A 22,584-nucleotide genomic window follows, 5' to 3' on the forward strand; every position below is an offset into this window, starting at 1 on the left:
TAATAGAGAATTTAACATGAAACAAGGGTTAAACAAGAAGCAAATGAGTGATATAGAAAGGCGTGTGATTTATTCGTATGGTTCTTTCCAATTTAGTTCATGAATATAATTAATAGTTTTAAATTATAAAAATAATATGATCAACAAAAAAAAATTTTCCTATTCCACCGTTAATGTTTGAATAAAATAAATTGAATTTTTCACTATTTTTTTTCCTTGGTTATTTATCAGGGTAAGTGTCTTACAGTATTATCAGAAATTTTCATTCTTGGAGCAAACTTTGAATAATGGAGAAAAACTTGCAGTCTTTTTTTATTTTTTAGGTCATGGTTCATGTGTATATATATATATATATATTAACTAGTCCTTTTCTTCTTCTTCAACTATTAAACCTGAATTTTTTTTCTATTTCATTGCTATTGTTTGTTGCCTTGAAACATTATCTACAAGATTGAATGACAAGCACATTGAAATAGAGGGTGTGTCGAGGTCTAAACACGTTTTTTTTCAGTCACTCGAGTCCCCACTATTTTCAAAAATGAACTTTAGGTCTTCATTGTCCCTATAAACTTGAACCAAAGCAGCTGCTTTATAGGCAAACAACCCCATCATGGCTGGCACAAGCTGTGAAGAATGAAAAACAGTATAGTAATTAGTTGCATAACTCAACAGAAGTTGGCATATCCCCTTGTATAAATTTATAGAGCAGGACTACCTGGAAATCAAAGAAATCTCTGGCAAAATGCTGATGAGACAGGATCCATAATCCAAAAATAGCTGCTGGGATCACAAGCCTTGGGGAAGAAAGAGCTAGACTGCTACCCTTAACTGATCTCTCTAAAAAAGCCCTCAGGTCCTCACTTCTTATTCCAATTCTGCACAAAGGAAAAGAAGTAGAATCAACTAACAACTGAATAATGATCATGGCAAGCATGTTCGCACACAAAAACTAAGAAGTTTTGTCTTTTGGACACACTTCTTTGACTTCTTTTGCCTGAAAATCTGAGGAACTGTCTCCATGCATAGGTTGTCTGCATGTTGGTACAAGAGTAGGAGGTACAAGCAACTGCATTGAAAATGACATTGATTAAAATAACAGAAAGAAACCATGTGAGACTGAAATACTTTGTTTAGCATGTAAAAAATGTATTTTATTTCTTTTAAAAAATACATATTTCTACAAGCACTATTGAGTAGAGTTGCCACACCAAATCCCCCACCTCCTACAGCAGCATTTAAAAATTCACAAGCCCTGTGTTTGAAAGTATGTAATTCAGACGTTAGATTTGCATTTGTGTGGATTTTGACAAAATATAATGTAAAATTGCATTGAATTTCTTCCAAATCCATGCAAATCTAAACCCAAGCCTTGAAACCCTTGCTCCCAAAATACTACCTACGGGCATTTGGCTTTATCCTGTAGGATTCCTAAGAATATGGTCTCGTTTGAGAACTCAAGGGCACTTTGGATTTCTCAAAATGCAAGCTGCCTGCACATGGGTATTCAATATCCACCTCTCCATTAGGAAATTTTGGAATTCAACTTCTTGGGAGTCCTAAGCTCCTGGACAAAATTTGCTCCTTCTTTACAAACAACAACAAACCAAGCCTTATGTCGCTCCTTGTTTACTACTATTAATAATATTAGTGGCAGTAGTAGTAGTAGTAGTAGTAGTAGCAGGGCTACTACTACTAAAATTATTATTAAAAAAGGTATTATTAAAAATTATTATTTTATAAACAATTGCATGTTACAAGAATGCATGTAACATTACTATCATTATAGGTAACAATAGGGATATAAACAGGGCAGAGTTGGAGCTGGAGGGGCATAACTCGAATCCACCCCGCCAAGAATAAACACCTCACCTACTGCTCAGAATCTACCTTGGGGCATTAGTTATCATCACTGCCTCAGTAGGTGATCCGCCTCCTAGGAATCCAAATCCACCACACCAACTATAAATAAAATAAAACAAAATAAAAACATACAAAATTTTGAAAAAAAAAAAAAAGCAAACAACAAAAAGAGAACAATTCCTATGTCGTTGTATTATGAAAATAACATAAATTATCTTATTTTTAATATAATTATAGACAATATAATCTTTCTAGCAAAATAATATAAAACAAAATAAAACAAATACACTTAGAAGCTATGAACAATTGAATGAAAATAATATACACCCAAGTATATGTACATGAGACACACATGCATTTCCCACTTATTGCCCCAAATCTGCCTTGGATCACAAAATTCATACCAACTACTACCCCTACTACATTTAGGAACTGCCAAATCCGCCCCAGATCAAGGTGGAATAACCACCAACCCAAATCTATTTGCATCCCTAGTAATGATATTTATGGTAGTCTTATTGAAACAATATGCCAAATGCTTTAGTCTTGTGTCTTTAGAAATCCTAATGAATTGAACTAAACAAAAATATTTTCATGAGATATTAATCCTATTTCGAGGCAAAAGATAGCCACAAAAATAATTCCATAAGCGCATTGAGGATAACTTAAGCCGAACACCCCCTACATTTCTACCGGTCAGTAGATAATAACAACTAAGAAAATGATTAATTATTGGAAGGCTCTACCTTATTACCATATGTTTTTATATGTTTTATTTCATTTTTTTATAGGAGGATATTTTATCCCATTTTGTATCTTCTTTTCCTCCCTTAAAGAAGTTCTTTTATCAAATTTAATATATATACATATATATTATATATATATATATATACATGTCAAGAATATTCAGTTCATAATAAGAAAAATCGCTGTCAGGCATATCAGCACTACTAAGAAAGGGAACTTGATTTTCAATGTTTATATTTTGGTTATAAAAAAACAGATCTTCAACATTAACTTACTTAAATTCCAAAACTATGCATGAAAGGTCAGAAAGGTAATACAATAATAAAACTAAACAAACTTCAAAACTACTCATAACTGTCCACATTTTTAAGTGTCCTCTCCTCTTTTTCTCTCTCACTTCACGTCGCATTTTCCCTCTTAGAAGACAGTTTTATATGAATTTTTTCAAACTTTTTCTTGGAGCTTAGAATCTGAAAGGATTACTCTTGATAATCATTAAACATTTTTAAATAAAATAATTAGAAAACCAAGTGGTTAGGTCATGATTTATGAATTAGTTGTTTTAAGCCAAACCCCACCGCTGGGTACATTGCTAAGTACTGCTTCAGTAATATAAACTAAGTAATATAAACTAAAGAGACGCAAGGAAAAAATATATCAACTGACCTGAAGAAAACTCCGACTGCATAACTGATGGCAGCCTTCAAAGCCAATGAGCAAAGCAGATCAGCTCTTTGCAAGCACATGAGATTACTTGTAACATAATATGTGTATTATGTATACAATAAATCATTTATGATATATATATATATATATATATATATATGTAACAGTTGCAGGTTGTGCATGTGCAGATTGTTTCGCAAAGGCACCCCAATTTTAAATTTTTACCTGGACTGATAAAGCTAACAAACAATACCCACTACAAGCAGTTCCAATACCAACAGACAAGAGTAGCATTTCCCTCTTGAGCTGCAAGATAAAGGATAAAACATGAGCATCCTCCCATGCATCTTGAAAACAAATTTCAGGTATAGACTGCAATGCAGGATGGAAATTACAAATGAATATCACCATCAGAATCCTCTTTTAAACATTTCTTTTGCCAGTACCTCATTTGCATGCTAACACCATATTGATCGCCAAGACCCATATCAGCATTGTTGTCACATATGTGTTTTAGTTGAGCCCACTAATGAACAAAAATAAAACCATAACTGGATCTAGGAACCCTTAGGGCAGTGATTTACAGAAGTTTCACATAAAATGCAACTAAATAAAGCTACTCCCTATCTACTTCAGGAACAATGTTATGCAGTGACATAAAGAGGCAACTTTTAATTGAATACATGAGCCTTCAGTTTGCAAAACCCAAGATGGACAGAAAACAAAAACCAGGCCTTAAGTCCCACTTGATAGGATTGGTTATCATGCCAGAAAGAAAGCTTGACAAAATAAATAACGGAAAGGAAGTCCTTTTAACAGAACTCAAACCAATAATCTTCCCTGCTAAAACTCCTGAATACCAATATTTGATGACATTGTGCCCCCAAAATCATACTATGCTCAAGAACCACATATTAGCAGATTTCATATATTGATGGATTCATGTTTTCATTGCTAAATGTTTGTTGAGTCATCATTTTCCTATGACAAGAAGAACTCAAAAAGTTCACCTCAGTGTAGAAGCAACACAATTCAACATTAGAACATTGTAAATCAGAGAGTAGACTTATGATGTCATTGGCAGGGCAAGCCACCTTAGCTGATCAATATTGCATTGAGATTGGAATCCTATTTATGCACTAAATGCATAGTATAAGAATACAGAGGCCAAAGGCCAAAGGGGTGTATCAAATGTATTTACTTATTTATTTATTTGCACGCGCACTGCCCCAGGGGAAGAGGGGGAGACAGGTGGGGTGAATCTTACAACTCGTAAATAGAACTACAAGATCTAGTGCTCAAATGGCTAAGATTTGGTGCAAGAATAGCCAGATGCATGCCAAGAACCAAGTTCTGCAAAATGAGTAGTGCTTTTTTTCAGAAAAGGGCAAGAAGAATTTTTTAGATCAAGAAAAAATACAAGAATGGGGAAGGCAGAAGGGCAGGCCTTCAATTACATAGAGTTGGGGCTCAGCGTCCATTCTTGCTTTAACATAAAAGTGAACATTATTAATAGCCTGTATTCTGTCTGAAGAGATTCTGTCATGAAGCTTAGGATTCCCTGCTTCTCCAAATTTAGAGAATAGATGCCGATCAGAAGAGCTCCCTGGGCCTGGGATGAGATGTTACTTGAATTCCTGAAGTGTTCCAATCACTATTTGATCTTTGAATATCGAGGGTAGCGTAGACCTTGATGTACTGCTTGAGTAAGGGCAGCCAAAGAAGAGGTGATTCCTTGACTCATTTGCTGAGCTGGACAGGAGGCAGTTGCTGTAGTGAGTGATTCCCCATTCGAGAAGTTTGTTAAGTGTTGGTCAGGGGTTTAGAATGGGGAGCCAGGTGGCAGCATGCTCAGGGATGAAATTTTTTAACCAAATAGTGACCAAGAAGCTGCAAGAAGCTTCTTCCTCAAAAGGTTCCAGGCTGAGGCAAAACTGAAAGTCATTAGGGGCTGATATTCTAGATAGGGGCTTCTTCAGTAGTTGGATCAAAAGAGACAGTTTGAATTTATTATTGGATGGTCAAGAGGGAGTCTGAGCTTCTCCTAGGCCAATAATGTTTACTACTTAGGCTGGTGAGAGCCAACTCTGCAGGTAAGCAGAGGATGCTGGTTTTCCATAAGGGACTGTCTGGATGTCAATTGTCATAGAATGAGTTTGGGACCATTGCCAAGCTGGATGCTAATCCAGATGCTTTTGGCTGGAGGATTCACTGCCCAGAGAATTTGCAAATTGAGGCTTGGAAGCAAAGTTTTTTCGTACCATTTTGCAAATTGAGGCTTGGTTACACTCTCGACAAGCTTTAGGCCAAGGCTCTCTTCTCCTAGAGGCTTGCAAGTATTGTTCCAGGAAACTTTGCGGCCTGAGGTGTTCCAAGTCATTACCTTTCCAGAGGAAGGCTTGAATTTTTGTCCAATGCCGGTAGCTGACAGCTTTGGAAAGGATGAGTGTGGAGGTCCAGCAACCTTGGGTGCTCCTAAGAATTTGTTCGAGTAATTGAGTTCTTCCAGCCAATGATAGGTACTTCTGTGTCCCAAGAGTGGAACTTTTGGTGATGACGAAGGCCCAAGGGCTTGAAGGGGAGAGAGCCTTCCTTTCTCCTTTTTTTATTTTTATTTTTTTTGGACAGAAAAAGAGAATTGTATTAATGGGAAAAGAACTTACAAGAGGGAGAATGAGAAATCTCCCAAAGAAAATCTGGAACAAACCAGAAAAAACAACAAGAACCTACAGATATAAGAAAAACGCAACAAGCCGGCATGTTCCTCCAATCTCTTTGAATCTCCTGGAAATTATTTCTTCATAAAAAACCAAAACCAACATACGACAGTGATGCTGAGAACTGGATCTTATCCCAGACCAACTCCCAAATTAATTTTTTTTCCAGAGAAAATCCATGCATTCTGTTCCGTCCATAACCCCCATAAAATTGAAAATACACCACACCTCCATAACGATGCTGGCAAACAAAGATTAGCAAGATCATTTTCTACACTCGTGGCGGTATTTTAGGGTTCCATGAGTGATGACTCTTTGGAGGGTTTTAGTGAGGACTTCCATGACCATGACAAAAAGGTAAAGGGAAATAGGATTCCCTTGCCACGGGCATTTTTTCCTAGAAAGAAACCTTCAAGAGAATCATTTATAGACAAGGAGAAGCCGCGGATGGTGGTGCGAGCTTTAATCCAAATAATGAAGATTTTTGGTCTTTTTTTTGGGGGGGGGGGGGGGGGGGTGTTGTTATGCAGTGGAGAATGTTAAGGATGAAATGCAAACTTATAAGTAGAAGGCTTTTCTAATGTCATTCTTCAAGCCTAGTCTGGGAGGATAAGTTTAGATGGTATTTGTGGGGAAGCTCTTGAGCTAGGAGGATGTTATCTTGAACAGATGTGCCTTTGATGAGGCAGTTTGATTGCCATTGATAACGAAGCAAAGGCAAGGCTGGAGCCCGTCTGCATGAATTTTGGTGATGCATTTGCAAAGGATATCGCAGCAAGCAATGGGATTAAGATGGTGGAATTGGTTTGCTTGAAGAGGTTAGAATCTTTGAAGAAGGAGATGATAGTTTTGGAGAAGTCAGTACCAACAATAGGCTAGCAGGCCTGGAAAATTTTGGCTAATGCTGGGAGATTTGCCATCAGGGAAGGAGAAAAGGGCCATTTTGATCTAATCATTGTCCACTTCCTTTGCAAGGAGGGGATTTGTCACCATCTCACCAAGAGAAGAGGAGAACGTCGGAAAGATGGGCTATTGTGGAAAATATCTTTGTGCTCAGTGCCAATGTAATGAATAAGTTCTTTCTTGGTTTCCTCAAAGGAGTTAAGCTTGCAGACATCCTTGTGTAGGAGATAACGAATTTCTTGCTTTGCCTTTAAGGGAAAAGAACTTCTTTTTGTCACCAAGGACGAACCAGTTGATTCTTAATTTTGATTCAGAATTCTCTCTTCAGCATTGACAAGGTCAATACAGGCTTGAAGGCTTGCTCTAGCTTCGTGGATAGAAATACTGCCAGCAGGGGACTAAAGAAGATGAAAATGGGCATGAAGCATCTTGCCATGGGCAGTGCTGATTCTGCTACTGATGGAGGAGTTATGCTGTTTGTGAAAAGCTCTAAAATCATGCTTGAGGGTCTTCAGCTCATGCACAAGGTATAGGTTGGAGTGCCAGTGAAAGGCTTGGCCCAGGATTTTTTGACAACATCTAGAATGCTGGGGTGTTTGATAGGAATTTGAAAGGGAAGTTGGTGCCACCAGGATTTTTGTCAATGGTAAGGTTAGAGAGCGAGGATGAGTGGTCTAAGATACCAAGGGAGGGGAATTCAACTGAAAGGGAGGGAAAAGAGGCGTTGAAGGCCTGGTTTTAGGACCCTATCAAGTTTCCCAGCAATGAAATCTGTGGAACTTTTATTATAACAGATGAATAAAGGGCCGGAGAAGGGGAAGTCAATGGAATTAAGAAAGTCATTGAGGTCCTGGATTCCAGACCTGCTGCAGTGGCATCCCTTGTGGAGTTGAAGTCACTGAGGATCATCCATGAGGTTGGGAGGACGTGGTTCCAAAGATCCCTTCTCAAGGCATTGTCATTGGAGGCATAGATAAAGGAAAGCCAAAAGGGAGGAGTTGAAAGAAGGGTGGTTTTTTGTGGGGATGGCTTGAGGATGCATAATGAAGTCAAGGATGTTCAAAATGCTGGAGTTTTAGGCAACCCCTATTCTTCCCAAAGGAGCTGCATCACTCTAGTTGGGCAGTGAAAACAGAATGGAATTTCTGTATTTCTTGAATAATTTTGTACAGACCAATATACAATATTTATAATACAATCGGAAGGTCTAAATATGGAAACAATCTCCTAACAGAATCACTCTCAATAATATACAATATTCTACATTTATATACTTCCCTAATTTACTCAAGATACACGAAGATGCTCGGGATTTCTACACTCCCCCTCAAGTTGGATCATAGATATTGATCATATCCAACTTGCAAATGAAATCATCAAAGCTCTGTCGGGCTAACCCTTTAGTAAAGATATCTGCAGTTTGTTCCTTGGTAGGTACATAAGTCATACAGATAGTTCCTTCTTCAACCTTCTCTTTGATAAAATGTCGGTCCACTTCTACATGCTTTGTTCTATCATGTTGAACTGGATAGAGAGATACTAATGGCTGCTTTGTTGTCATAATAGAGTTTGATTGGGAATTTCACCGAGATTTGTAATTCTTCCAAGAGTTTCCGTAACCACGGTCCTTCACATATCCCTCGGGCAACTGCTCTAAATTCAAATTCAGCACTACTTCGAGCCACTACATTCTGTTTTTTGCTCCTCCAAGTTAACAAATTTCCCCATATGAAGGTGCAATATCCGGTGGTAGACTTTCTATCTTCCGTTGATCCTGCCCAATCTGCATCTGTAAAAATTTCTACTTCCTTACTTTCACATTTCGTGAAGAAGAGTCCTTTTCGCGGAGAGCTCTTGAGGTACTTGAGGATCTTGTACACAGCGTCTAGGTGAGTCTTTTTCAGTGAATGCATGTGTTGGCTTACCACACTTACCACAAATACAATATCAGGTCTGGTATGTGATAGGTAGATTAGTTTACCAACCAATCTCTGATACCTCTCCTTTTCAACTGGTATTCCGCAGTCTTCGACCCTTTTTACTGCTTCAATCGAGGTTTCACTAGGTTTGCATCCAAGCATGCCAGTTTCAGTTAGGAGATCAATGATATACTTTCGCTGAGAGACACTAATACCCTTTTTTAATCTAGCCACTTCCATTCCCAAGAAATACCACATTTTTCCCAGGTCTTTAACTTCAAACTCAGTAGCTAGGACTATCTTTAATCTTTCCATCTTCATTGTATCATCTCCAATTAGGATTATATCTTCAACATACACTATCAGAATTGTTCTCTTACCACTTTCAGACTGTTGAAGAACATAGTGTGATCTGATTGCCCTTGTCAATATCCTTGGTTCTTTATTACTTTTGCAAATATGTCAAACCATGCTTTGGGAGATTCTTGAGTCCATACAAGGACTTCTTGAGTTTATATACTCTGTTTTCTTCACCTTTCTTACTGAAACTTGGTAGTGTCGTCATGTAAACTTCTTCTTCTAACTCGCCATTTAGAAATGCATTTTTAATGTCGAGTTGCTGTAGTGGCCAATCTAAGTTAGCTGCCAAGGACAAGAGGACCCAAACTGTATTCAATTTTGCCATTGGTGCAAATGTCTCCATGTAGCCAATGCCATAGGTTTGTGTAAACCCTTTTGCAACAAGTCGGGCTTTATACCGTTCAACTATCCCATCAACTCTATATTTCACTGCGAAGACCCATTTGGAGCCTACTGGCTTCTTTCCTCTCGGCAAATTTATAACATCCCAAGTTCCATTTTTTTTCCAAAGCCCAAATTTCCTCCATGACAGCTTCCCTCCATTCGGGAATTTCCAGGGCTTCCTGAACATTTTTTGGAATTTTCATCTTGTCAAGGTTAGAGGTAAAAGCATGATACCCTGTAGATAGAGTTTAATAAGACATGTATTTTGACCAAGGATATAGAGTACATGACTAGTTTGTTTTCTGACTGCAATGGGTAGATTGATGTCATTAGGTGCAGACTTATCAGAAGGAAGCTTATGGCCATCTGTTACCTAACTGGGACTGGGCGTGGACTCATGATTCCAACTCTCTTGGTGCCTCAGGTATGAGATTCTCCTTGTACTTTATTTTTGGCTTTCTTGAGTAAACAAGTATTTCCTTATTATTTTGTTTTTCTGTATCTCCCCCTAAATTTAAGTGATTGATTGCACAGGACAGGTCAGGAAATGATGCAATGGGAGACTCAGTAGATGGCACAGAATCAGCAGTAGAGAAATCAAATAACTGATCTTCACTCCACTTCTCCCCCCGAAGAGAGGGCTTTTAAAAATAAGGAGTGGTTTCAAAGAACGTGACATCAAGGCTAACAATTTTTTTGTTACAGGGTCATAACATTTGTAACCTTTTTGAGTAGGAGAGTAACTAATAAAAACGCACTTAATGGCACGAGGTTCCATTTTATCCCGATTGTGAGCATGAATATGAACAAATGTAGTACATCCAAAGATTTTCAAAGAGAGATTGGAGTTGAGCCGAGAATTGGGAAAACATTCCTGCAATTTCTGGAGAGGAGTGGCAAAAGAAAGAACCCGACGAAGCATTCGATTAATGAGATGTGTGGCTGTTAAAATGGCATCGCCCCAAAAATATTTTTTCATATTTGTAGTGAACATCAATGCTCGAGCTACTTCAAGAATTTGCCTATTTTTACGTTCAGCAACCCCATTTTGTTGAGGGGTATCCACACAGGAACTTTGATTAACAATTCCATTTTCTTGAAGATAATGTCCCAAGATATCATTGAAATATTCCGTACCATTATCACTATGTAAAATTTGAATATGAGTTTAGAATTGTGTTTGAATCATGGAGTGGAAACTAACAAAAATAGATCGGACTTCAGTTTTATCTTTCAACAAGTAAACCCAACAAATACGAGTATGATCATCAATAAAAGTAACAAATCATTTTGTATGAGTGCGATTAAGAGAGTGTGAGGGCCCCTATAAATCACTGTGAATCATAGTAAACGGGTTGGATGGTTTGTATGTGGACTTTGGAAATGAATTACGTTGGTGTTTTGCAAGTTCACAAATCTCACATTGAAAATTAGAACATGTTTTATTTGAACGAATGGAAGGTAATAAACGTCTTAAATATTGAAAATTTGGATGACCCATCCTAGAATGCCATAACAAAATCTCACTATCTCTAGAAATAGATGCAGAATCACAAAAAACAGTTTTACATTGTTCACTCATGTTTGCCTCTTCAAAGTAGTAGAGTCCCTTACACGCCTTAACACTGCCAATCATCTTCCCCGATGATAGGTCCTGGAAAACACAATGAGAGGAAACGAAATTTAGCAAAGCAATTGGAATCTTTTGTTAACTGCCTAATGGATAACAAATTGCAAGACAACTTAGGGACATGTAAGATAAATTTTAAAGTTATAGAATCAGATATTCAAATACTTCCTTTGCCTACAACAAATGAGAGTGATCCATCTGCAATTTTAACTTTCAAATTTCCAGCACATGGTGAATAGGATGAGAACAAATGATAAGAATCAGTCATATGATCAGAGGCACTCGAGTCAATTATCCATGGTGATTTGTAATGGGATACAGTATTTAAGGCTGACAAAAAATTACCTCGGTGCGCTAAAGAACCAGTGGAAGACTGACCAGATGCTTGAATGGAAGAGAACATTTTATATAGTTGTTCCAACTGCTCTGGACTGAATGCGCCACTTGGAGTGGTATTGTTATTTTTCTCGCATTGTGATTTCTCAGCTGAATTATCAATAGTAGCCTAATAGCCATGATTTTTTTGATTTTGTCTCGACTCCCAATCTGTAGGCTTTCTATGTATTTCCCAGCAAGTATCTTTTGAATGGCCTGGCTTGCGACAGTGCTCGCACCAAAGTCTCCCTTTATGCGTCTTTCGCCCAGAGCCTGCAGGAACTTTCGAGATTAGGGCTAATATTTCAAGCCCATTATTTTTCGGGGTTAGGGCCGATATTTTAGGCCCAATTTGTCCGATCAGTGCTTTCGACATCACGTTACGAAAGCTTTCCTCACGCCTCACCTCTGCGAAGACTTCTCGAGTCGAAGGTAGGGGGCGTCGGCCGAGGATCCTTCCTAGCACATCGTCCAGGTCACAGTTGAGGCCGGCCAAGAACTCGAAGACTTGTTCATTCTCGAGTCGCCTCTTGTAGCGGGTACTGTCGCCAGAGCATTCCCACTCTTCCTCGACGCTCAGGTCCAGCTCCTACCAGAGGTGTGTCATCTCCATGAAGTAATCGGTGACATCTCTCTCACCTTGACTCATCTGCCACAATCGAGTCTTTATCTCGAAGATCTCAGAGTAGCTCTCGACATTGGAGTACGTCTCGCAAGCAACATCCCAGACATCCTTCGCCATTGGTAAGAACAGATAAATTTTTCCGATTGAAGGCTTCATCGTGTTTACAAGCCACGTAGTCACCATGGAATTCTCGAACTTCCATTTTTGCAGAGCTACAACGTCAGTTGAGGCGATCTTCTTCCTTTCGCCGGTAAAGTATCCTCACCTCCTTTTGCCTTCAATCACAAGTTTGATGGACTAAGCCCACTCATGGAAATTTTTTTTGTCCAATCTCTCCACCGAGAGTGGAAAGGCCGAGTTTTCTAGCCCATTCGAACCCATGATGGAGGTGGCTTTAGAGTCGCCATCGAGAATTTCAGAGGAGCTCGACCCTCTTCTGTTGACGACGCCGTCGGCCATTGCTAGCTAAGGTTTAGAAACCCTAGCTCTAATACCATGAAAATAGAATGGAATTTTTGTATTTCTTGGATAATTTTGTACAGACCAATATACAATATTTATAATACAATTGGAAGGTCTAAATATGGAAACAATCTCCTAACAGAATCACTCTCAATAATATACAATCTTCTACATTTATATACTTCCCTAATTTACTCAAGATACATGAAGATACTAGGGATTTCTATAGGCAGGACTGTTCAACTTTTGTGAATTTTGTTGTCAATGTTGGTGAAGTTGATTTTCTTTGTCTTGTCTCACATAGACTAGTCATTTGAAGGGAGAGTGAGGAGATAAATTTTCTAATTTCCTTTTGCTTGTAGAGGTCATCAAGTCCCCTGATGTTTAGGGGGACAATCCAAGCCATCGGCAAGAGGGAGAAGTTTCTTTTCTTCCAAGCTACACTTGGTTTTTGGGAGGTCTTCCTTTTTTCCCGCTCCTTTTGGGATCAGGGTTTTGAAGGGAGATTTCTTGGTTTCTAGGTTAGAATTTGAAATTTTGGAGTAGGTTTTCGAGACAGCCGGTCTAGAAGGCTCTGTAAGATTGTTTGTGGTCGGGGATAGGGGAAGGAGGTCAAGGTTGGTGGGGGGCGGGGGGAGAATGGGCGGTTCGGTTTATCTAGAATGGGGCCATAGGCTCAACTAAGAGGTAGGAGTGGTTATTGAAATTTTCTGCTAGAGGAATTTCTGCAGAGATGACGGTTGGATTAGAGGCAGCCTAGTTGCACATGAAGAGAAAAACAAACAACAAAGAACACCCATTAAATGCAATAAATTTTAATTCTCAACAACCATGTAATAGCCATGGGTGGCTGATTGCTGTGATACCGATTTAAATAACCACTTCACCTAAAAGCTTAAGATGTTAGTTTGTGGGCGAACAACGTATACCAAGCTTCCACACACGATAAAAAACACCCATTACAAGAACGAGCCAATTTTTAACAACCATACAATAGACGCAGGCTGCTGTGATACCATGTTAAGCAACCACTTTACCTAAAAGATTAAGGTGTGTTAAGTTGTGGGCGAACAATGTATATCAAGCTTTAACAGATATCCTAAGTTTGCTTCAAGCCATTGATTGCTTAACATAAACAAATTTCTTGAGGAACATTTTTGAAAGGCAACATTAACAAGAACGGTAAATTGCATAGCTAGTCCAAGGTCACCCAATTGCACTTCAATTGATGTTCTAATTTTTGCATATAACTTTTCCTCAACTAACAAAAAAGTTGAAATGTCATCCTTGACCATCAAAATTAGCTATAGTTGTTAGCCCACATGACCCAAGTCCTATAAATTATTTTTTTGCCACTCTAAGCTCAAAAAAAATCACACCACCTCCAAATCCACTATTCTCTCCCTGAGTCTCGACCTCACTTCCATTCTCTTGGCCTGGATTATGAGCAGGGAGTTTAGATAAGTCTTTTTTTTTTTTTTCGCAGCTCCAAGGGTGAAAAAAATGTATTTTGTAGGGATCTAGTCACATGCTTGTCGCATAGGCTAATGCTTGCCATTATGATGGTCAAGGATGGCAATGCACTTAGGAGCAAATTGAGAGAGTTAAAAGTCAAAATCAATGTTTTAAAAGGCAAAGGAGTAAGGCGAGGCGTCACGGACTGCCAATTTAAACCCAATTAACAGGCCGCGCGGCACTTGTCGAGGCTAACCCTCGACAGAGTCAACCAATAACTACACGTTCAATCCGACTATCATGAACACTCGAGAGGTTTTCAAAAGCCATCATAGCTATGAAATATCAGTTCCAACAATAATGAATTCATGAAGACAAACGACCTTCATACTTAATGACATGTGGAACTAGTTGTTATATTCAATCAACAAGACAACCACACAAGCTATCATCTGAATTATTCAACATTCAGTATAAAAATCCCTGGCGAGGGCAAGTGAAGACATCTCTCCTCCCCATTTAACCGAGGTCACACTGTCAACCCCTAACATTCTCCCCCACTCACTCTATCAACGACCTCGTCGATGTATTTGTAAAAAGACTTCACACTCTTGCTATTGATGACCTTCGTCATTGACTACATGTCTACCAAGTTATACTCTACATATTTAGTATCTACTCTATATGACTCATCCTTGGTATAAGGGAACCATGAATACTCACTTGTAAAGAGCAGAAAAGGGACACAGATTCATCCACTGTGTGAGATTACGATGACTACTGACTTGCAAAGAGTTGAAGAGATAAACAACTCATCCACTGTGTGAGTTAACTACGACTACTGACTGGTAAAGAGCTAAAAAGAGGGTACAACTCATCGACTATGTAGGATAACGACAACAACTAACAGGTAAGGATCTTAAAAAGTATACAACTCATCGGCAATGTGAGATAACTACGGCAACTAACAGATAAAGAACCGAAAAGATCAATGACTCATCCATTCCAATTGGTTGTCTTTTGGGTATTGAAATCTACCGAAACTCTCATTGTAGCATCGCTCAAGTCGTCAAAGGCTTGCAATTATCTATCTTAACTTGGTCAGAGCGTGCAGCGTCACCCTGCCTACCCCTTTTCGCGCTTTTTGGCATGTCACCCTGTCTACTTTCCTAGGTACTTGGCAGAAACCATTATCCTATCTCGGCCATACCAACCGAAGCATGCATCACTTACCCTGCCAACCCTTTTGAGCTTGGTGTGACACCCAACCTGCTTTCCTGGGCGCTTGGTGTGAACCATTACCCTTTCTCTACCATGTTGACTTGTAGAGCGTGAAGCGTTCACATTGCCTTCCCTTTTGCACTTTTGCGTGGGACCTTGCCTACTTTCCTGGGTGATTGGTGTGAACCATTACCTTCTCTCTGTAGTCTTACTAGAAGTCCTTTGCTCACTTACCCATCAAATTGTCATGGATTCTTTTCCTATCCTCTGTACGCGCAATAGCAACGATCTCAATTAACTTCCGTAGGGTGGCCTCAAGCTCTATTGGCACAAACCCATGGGATTCTGGATTGCATCCGACCTCGATGTCTTTCAGCCTATTCAAGGCTTCCGACAGCTCAATATTCTCTGACAGACCTCAAGCTCTATTGGCTCTACCCTTTAGGACAATGAATGGCATCACACCCTCGATTTGTTTCAGCCTACTTAAGGCTTCCAATAACTCAATATTCTCTGGCAAACCTCAAGCTCTATTGGTCTGCTTCCTGTAGAAAGTTCTAGGCCTCAAGCTCTATTGGCACTACCCCTTGGGATGATGGATGGCATCACGCCCTCGATAAGGTTCCGACAGCTCAATCCTCCTTTCGAATACCGAAAGCTCTGTTTGTCTTTCTCCTTCATGAGATGGGAGATGACATCATGCCCTCAATGTATTTCAACCTATTCTTGAGGCTTCCAACTACTCCATACCAAGGATTTTCATACATGGAGTGACTTACTCAAGTTCCACAATTCTATTTTCAAAATCAATTTTCTCTTTGGCGGCCTCAAATTCTATTGGCACGCCTTTCTTTTGAGTCATCCCTTGCCTTAAATGCCTCCACATTGTTCTGTTTTACAAATTTTAAATTCTCATTTTCCAACTCATAGTGCTCACGCCCACCGAGCTCACGCAAACCATGCTTTGATACCAACTGTCACGAACCGCCAATTTAAACCCAATTAACAGACCGCGCGGCACTCGTCGAAGCTCACCCTCGACAGAATTAGTCAATAACTACACGTTCAATCCGACCGTCATTAACACTCAAGAGGTTTTCGAAAGCCATCATAGGTATGAAATATCAATTCCAACAATAATGAATTCATGAAGACAAGCAACCTTCATACTCAATGACATGTGGAACTAGTTGTTATATTCAATCAACAAGACAACTACACAAGCCATCATCCGAGTTATTCAACATCCAGTATAAAAATCCCTAGCGAGGGCAAGTAAAGACATCTGTCCTCCCCATTTAACCGAGGTTACACTGTCAACCCTTAACACGAGGCATTTTAACCCTTACTAGGCGAGGCGTAACCCTTAAGGTGTTGAGGCGTAAGCCTTTTGAGAATTTCATTTTAGATAAAAATATGTAAATAAATTATATATATTTTTAAAATAAAAATATATATAAATATAAATATAACATAAAAAAAATTAAATATGCTTTCCAAGCTACATATGACCATTCAAAAATTGCAAATTTGAGTTCATGATGCAAATCAAGACAAGAGATAGCTATACTATTATAAATTTCAAACTATTTTTAATGATATAATATACAACTCTCAATTATTTTGGAAGGGTTGAGGTTCAAGAGTTTTAGTAATAAACTCATATTATGACATTCCTTTTATAAAGGGTTGTGCAATCAGTTGAAATAGTGAATTAAGCTAATTAACCGAATTCACCGAAAAATTTTGGTTAACCATATCCCTTAACCGAACCAAATCGAATTAAAGGATATAACTGAACCTTCACCTGACCAAATTTTATTTGACATAAATAAAATTAATCAAAATTATGATACATTTCAAATTTACATGTATATTTATATATGATATAAATTAATATATTATATTCATATATATTTATAATTTCTATGTTAATATATATACACATTTGGTCAGTTAATTCAGTTAACCGAAAAAAAACTTCTCTTAAACTAAACCGATCACTGAACACCGAAATTTTACAAAAAATTAAATTGAACCGATTGAAATTCAAATCTTAATTGAACTTCTTCGGTTCAGTCAGTGAACTCGATTTTCACCGAATACTGGTCAGCCCCTATATAAACCTGTAGTTAACATATTCTAGCCAACTCTAACTTGAGAATCACACACTGAATATGCGTAAGCCTCAACTCAAAAGGCGCAAAAGACATGCCTTTTGTACAAATGCGTAAGCATCAATGTGTAATGTGTTAGCCCTTTTGAATTTGGTACTTTAGATTGAGTCTCAAGGCGTTTTAGGCACAGCTGGCCTTGAGGCGAGCCTTGATTGAGCCTTTTAAAACATCGGCCAAATTTAAAACATGAGGAATCAAAGTATAATCGGGCAAAGCTTCAGGGATTAACTGCACATCACTAACAAGAAATGGAACAACAAAATGAAAAAGTGCATGAGAAGCTCATTTTGTAGACAAATCTAACCACTAGAAGAACAACAATTATGTGTTGGTTCTTCCAATAAACATTTACCGCCCCTTCAACTGTATCATTGCTTCTTAGGAATGCAAGGAAAAGGAAAGCCACCATAATGTTAGTTGAAACCATGAAACTCCTCCAAATTATAACATTTGGTCTAGAAGTGACTATAGAAGATGCTTTTTGAGTGATGCCATCAAATGATGAATACGCGCACGCACACACCATTTATGTATGCATGAATAAATATAAATAGTTTTTCTAACAGAGGGTGTGGTTGTAAATTACCGGGTATTCCAGAAACCACAGTATCCCCACCCAAATAAGGCTTCTCAAGTCACTTACCCTGGCTCAGCCAGCACTAGGCTGCCCTCTTCAAGTTCAAATGACGAACACCTTATTCTTCAGAACTAGACTCAAATCTTTTTCTTACTTAACCGCTTAAATCTTCTATAAATAAAAGAAGGTAACTTCAATTCTTAAGCTATTGATTTTGGAACTAGTTCTGAAGCATAAAATTCATAATACAGAAGTTCAAGAACAATTATATAATTAAACTAAGTTAATACTTAATATATATGGTATTCCAATGAAGTGAATATAACAAAAATTTAGGACAATTTTTAAAATTTAAAAATAAAATTTGAATGGATGGAAAGCTACGTTGAAAAGTAATCCCCCCACCCCAAAAAAAAAATTATATATATATAGGGGGAAAAAAAACATAGTTTTCAGCAACACAGCAGTGACAGCAATAAAGTTTTAACATTTCAAGTAAAGTTTTTGCAAGCCAACAACAAATTTTCTATAGGAGGTTGCATAAAAGCATAAAATTAAACTAAAACAGAAAAAATTTTGTGTTCCAGGCAAAGCTTGCTTTATAACAGAGTAGCCTGACTGGTTCAATTACTAAGATAGACAAGGAGAAAAGCAAATAAAGGAAATAGACGGAGCAAATAAATGCACTGAATTAAGTATAGTATCACACAGCTTCATATTTTAGAAGGTTCAGTCTCTTCCGTCTTTCACTGTCATCCTGCAGTGCCTGCATGAGTAATAATCCAGTTAAAAGTTTCTCTTGAGGACATTATTTGTTATAATCCTTAAGAGAACCAGTATGAAATGTGTACCTTAGTGATAGCTTTTCTATTGATTGGTGCAGAATTATCGCCTAATACCCATTCATGAGTTTTTTTCAATTTCAAGAATCCACCATCATATTGCCTCTCTACCACCTATAAATATTAAGAGCATTACAAATAGTATAAGAAAAAAATGTTAACAATTAATAATAAATAAATATATGATTTTTTTAGGAAGCATAGTCAAGACATTGGGTAGCATGTATAATTTTTAGACCTATCTTAAAATCCTAATATTTTGCTCTAAAGATGCCAACAATATTAAAGGGTGAAGGTGCAACACGAGGTGTTTTAACCCTCGTGTAACAAGGTGCAAGCCTCAAGGTTTTAAGGCGTAATTCTTTTAGGAATTTCATTTTCTATAAATAAATTACATATATATTGAAAAATAGAAAATAGGAAAATTAGAAATAAACTTTGGGGAAAATATATCAGTACATTAATTTTGATCATTTTAAGCATATAAACTTAAAATTATTTAAGTAAACCATGCCAACAGCCAAAGAGATAATCATAACATAACAAAGTTCAAATTGTGTTCATGATCCAAAATGCAACTTTCAACTGTTTTGTAAATGTTTAGGTTCAAGAACTTTAGCAATTCACTCAGATTAAAGCATTCCTTCGTCCTTTCTTACATGCATATGATAAAATTTTCCAGCCTAGTTTAAAACCAAACTTGACTTGAACTGAACAAACTAAAAATGCGTAAGCCTCAACCAAAAGAAACACAAAAGGTGCAAAATATGTAAGCCTTACTTTGTATTATGTGTTTGCCTTTTGAGAATTAGTATTTTAGGCCATGCTTCAGGGTGTTTTAGGCATGCTTTCTCTTGAGGCAAGCCTCAACTCTGCCTTTTAAAACATTGGGCATTAATAGCACGCTGCTATATGCTACCCATGCTCCAGAAGCTGATACAGGCATTCTGCCTCCTGTAATTCATAAAAATTCCTCTGCACTCACAATTGTTTAAGTAGCACAACAACTAAAATAAAACTATAAAAGACACATTCCCCTCCTCACATCTGCTAACCCAAATGAAACCTTTCATATTGTTTTTATGGTAGTTTGAATTTTCCATTGCTTACAAAGACAAAAATGCTACTATTTATACTAAAAGTGGTTAATGTGAGCATCATCCAAGTTTGACACTAGTCAATTTGGATGACAATTGCATTTATTTCTATTATTCCATGCATTATGTGATTTCAAATCCAGCCATAATACTGACATTATGTTTGGTTCACAAACTGGAATGTAGTAGGAATAGAATAATTATTATGTGGGAGTATAATAGTTTAGAATAAAGTCAATGCTATTCCAAAGAAAATGACCACCGAAAAGTTGGTGCTATTCCAACTAATACATAATAGACTATGAATTGGGATTCCTAAATTTCACTATGGGAGCAACAACTTTTGCATGATTATCTATCTTAGAGTACGACTGCCTTTTTACAGAGTTTCTTGCAAGGGTGTTGCACCCAAACCCCTTCACAGAATCAGATCACAGAAATAACCTCTCCAAATGTGGAGGTAAGGTTGCATACTTCTTGCCCTCCCCAAACCCCAGTATAGTGTGGGAGTCTTGTGCACAAGGTACTGCAATTGTTTTTTTTTTTTTTTTTTTACAAAATTCCTATGCAAAAGCTATTCCATTCCCACCATATTCCGTTTTGCAGACCAAACAGAATGCAAAAGTTTTAACCAAGTCACTGTGGAAGATAGCAATGGCAATGGTATGAATCATTCCGATTACTGAAAATGAGAATTGGGAACCCATCTGAGGATAAGATTAACTATTTGGTATACTAAGTTAAAAGGGGTCATCATACCTCTTCTGTGCGTTGAGGAGCATCAACAGACATGTCAGCATCAACATCGATAGACTCCATAACCTCTCTCCGCCAAAGTATATCTAAAGCTTTTGATATGAAATCTCCATTTAATTCTCTCTCCTTAAAGAATGACAGTAGGATTTCTTCTCCTGCAGGTTCAGTCACTGGAAAAAAGAGAATTAGTACAAAGACACAAGTTCAGCCGACAGTTAACTCAGAAGAAGTGAAATCACATGTGGTTCATTTATGAAAGAATAAAGGATATTGGCTCAACAATATGATCATCACTGCAAGAACCTATGCCCAGAATAGAGCATTAAATAAGGAAGCATGTTTGAATGTTATTGAAGCGGGGACATTTCACATAGTCATGGCAAGAGTTGGAGAGGGTGTAAAAGTTGAATCAGAGAGATAATTACTTAGGACCAGAAGCATGAGCAGTCACGTTAGACTATGTTACACGGATCAGGTGCAAATGTGTCTGAGGATGCTTATCCACATGTTGGGTAACCTGTTTTTTGAAGAATTTTCTACTACTTTGATGTTTCCAGCAATAGCACCCATGTCCCATGTCTAGGTGTTCAACATTTTCACTAGTCATATATTCTAAGCAGAAGATCCCCTTGTCTTCCACTATAAAGTCATTGACTACCAAAGAACACTAAATCAGGAAATGAGTTCAAGTACTTCATCACTTTCTTGAGTAGCTAAGTCCATCGCAATGCCTAATTTATAGTTAACTTTCCGAGGCTGTAAATGACTTGGATTATAATAGGCAGGCTAGATCAAATGCACGTACATTTCCATTCCCTAATCCATCATGAACAAAATCACGGGTCTGTGTTCATGGACACTGATGTAGTTCACGCTTGATCAATTAGACCGATAAGTTATAACATCTGTTGGGTGCATTAAAACTTGACTGAAAGTGCATAGTGTGGATTATGGATCAACATTCATACAATGGCGATAAATAGTGGAAATGAGAAGTGATGATATAGCAAGCGATCTGAACCTACTCCGAGAGCCATTACCCATTTCGACTAGTTATTCAGCACTCTATTTAACGCAGACCCATCAGTTCCAAAGAGAAGCTACATATTAAAGACCACCAACATTGCGTTCGGGAGCAAGGAAATTTTTCGAAACTGTGTAGAATTAAATTGGATTTTGTTCAAATAACCAAATTTCAAGCTCCATACGCGGCGTAGAATTTCGTGCGCGAAAAGATAAACAACCTCACCTGGATGAGGACTTCTCAAGACGGAGACAGTGTGGAGTCCAATGGAAATGGGTCTATGAGTTCGAAGAATGGGAGCGACTGTAGGGAAAAGAAGAGGCTGCGGCGCGGGAAATGGGAAGTTGACACTGCTACGGGCGGTGAAACATAAAACCCTTGGAAGGGTCTCCATTGGAGGGGAGGACACTGGACTGGACCTGCTCTGTAGCTGAAATGGAAAATATCTTCCTCCGTGAAGTGCGGTGGTTCAAGAAGCCCGATTGGAGGTTGAGAACGGCTACTCTCCGACTGCCACCCATCATTCTCTTTCTATTTTATTTATCCTTAATATGAGATCGTCTGAGTTTCTGGGCAGGGGTTTCGTGCTAAATAATTTTTTACGAAGATAAAAATTAAAACTCGAAAATAAAAATTAATAATGTGCTGAAAAATAAATAAATTAGAATTTTAATTGAATAAATACTTACTTTGCTCCTCAAAATAAATAACTATTAATAATATATCTAAAATAATAATAGTACAAAATAAATTATATGTTAAAAAAATATTATAATAATTTATTTTA

General features: G+C 37.8%; 1 protein-coding gene across 2 annotated transcripts; it reads right to left on the bottom strand.

Moving 5' to 3' along the window:
• Positions 1 to 367: 367 nt before the first annotated feature.
• Positions 368 to 22,360, bottom strand: LOC131149819 (uncharacterized). 2 transcript variants are annotated; one of them, XM_058100586.1, is made up of 9 exons: positions 22,023 to 22,360; positions 20,777 to 20,943; positions 18,930 to 19,034; positions 18,788 to 18,844; positions 3,499 to 3,579; positions 3,274 to 3,308; positions 977 to 1,066; positions 716 to 875; positions 368 to 624 (listed from the first exon to the last, which is right to left on the bottom strand). In XM_058100586.1, exons 1-9 carry the CDS (start codon positions 22,189 to 22,191, stop codon positions 508 to 510), a joined length of 981 nt encoding a protein of 326 aa, XP_057956569.1. In that variant the 5' UTR covers positions 22,192 to 22,360; the 3' UTR covers positions 368 to 507. The 2 variants fall into 2 exon arrangements, with proteins under 2 accessions (XP_057956569.1, XP_057956568.1); XM_058100585.1 differs by lacking the exon at positions 3,274 to 3,308 and having other exon boundaries at positions 977 to 1,116.
• Between the last annotated feature and the right edge of the window lie 224 nt (positions 22,361 to 22,584).

This window comes from Malania oleifera, chromosome 2 (assembly GCF_029873635.1).
Source record: "Malania oleifera isolate guangnan ecotype guangnan chromosome 2, ASM2987363v1, whole genome shotgun sequence".
In the NCBI taxonomy this organism is placed as follows: Eukaryota; Viridiplantae; Streptophyta; class Magnoliopsida; order Santalales; family Ximeniaceae; genus Malania; species Malania oleifera.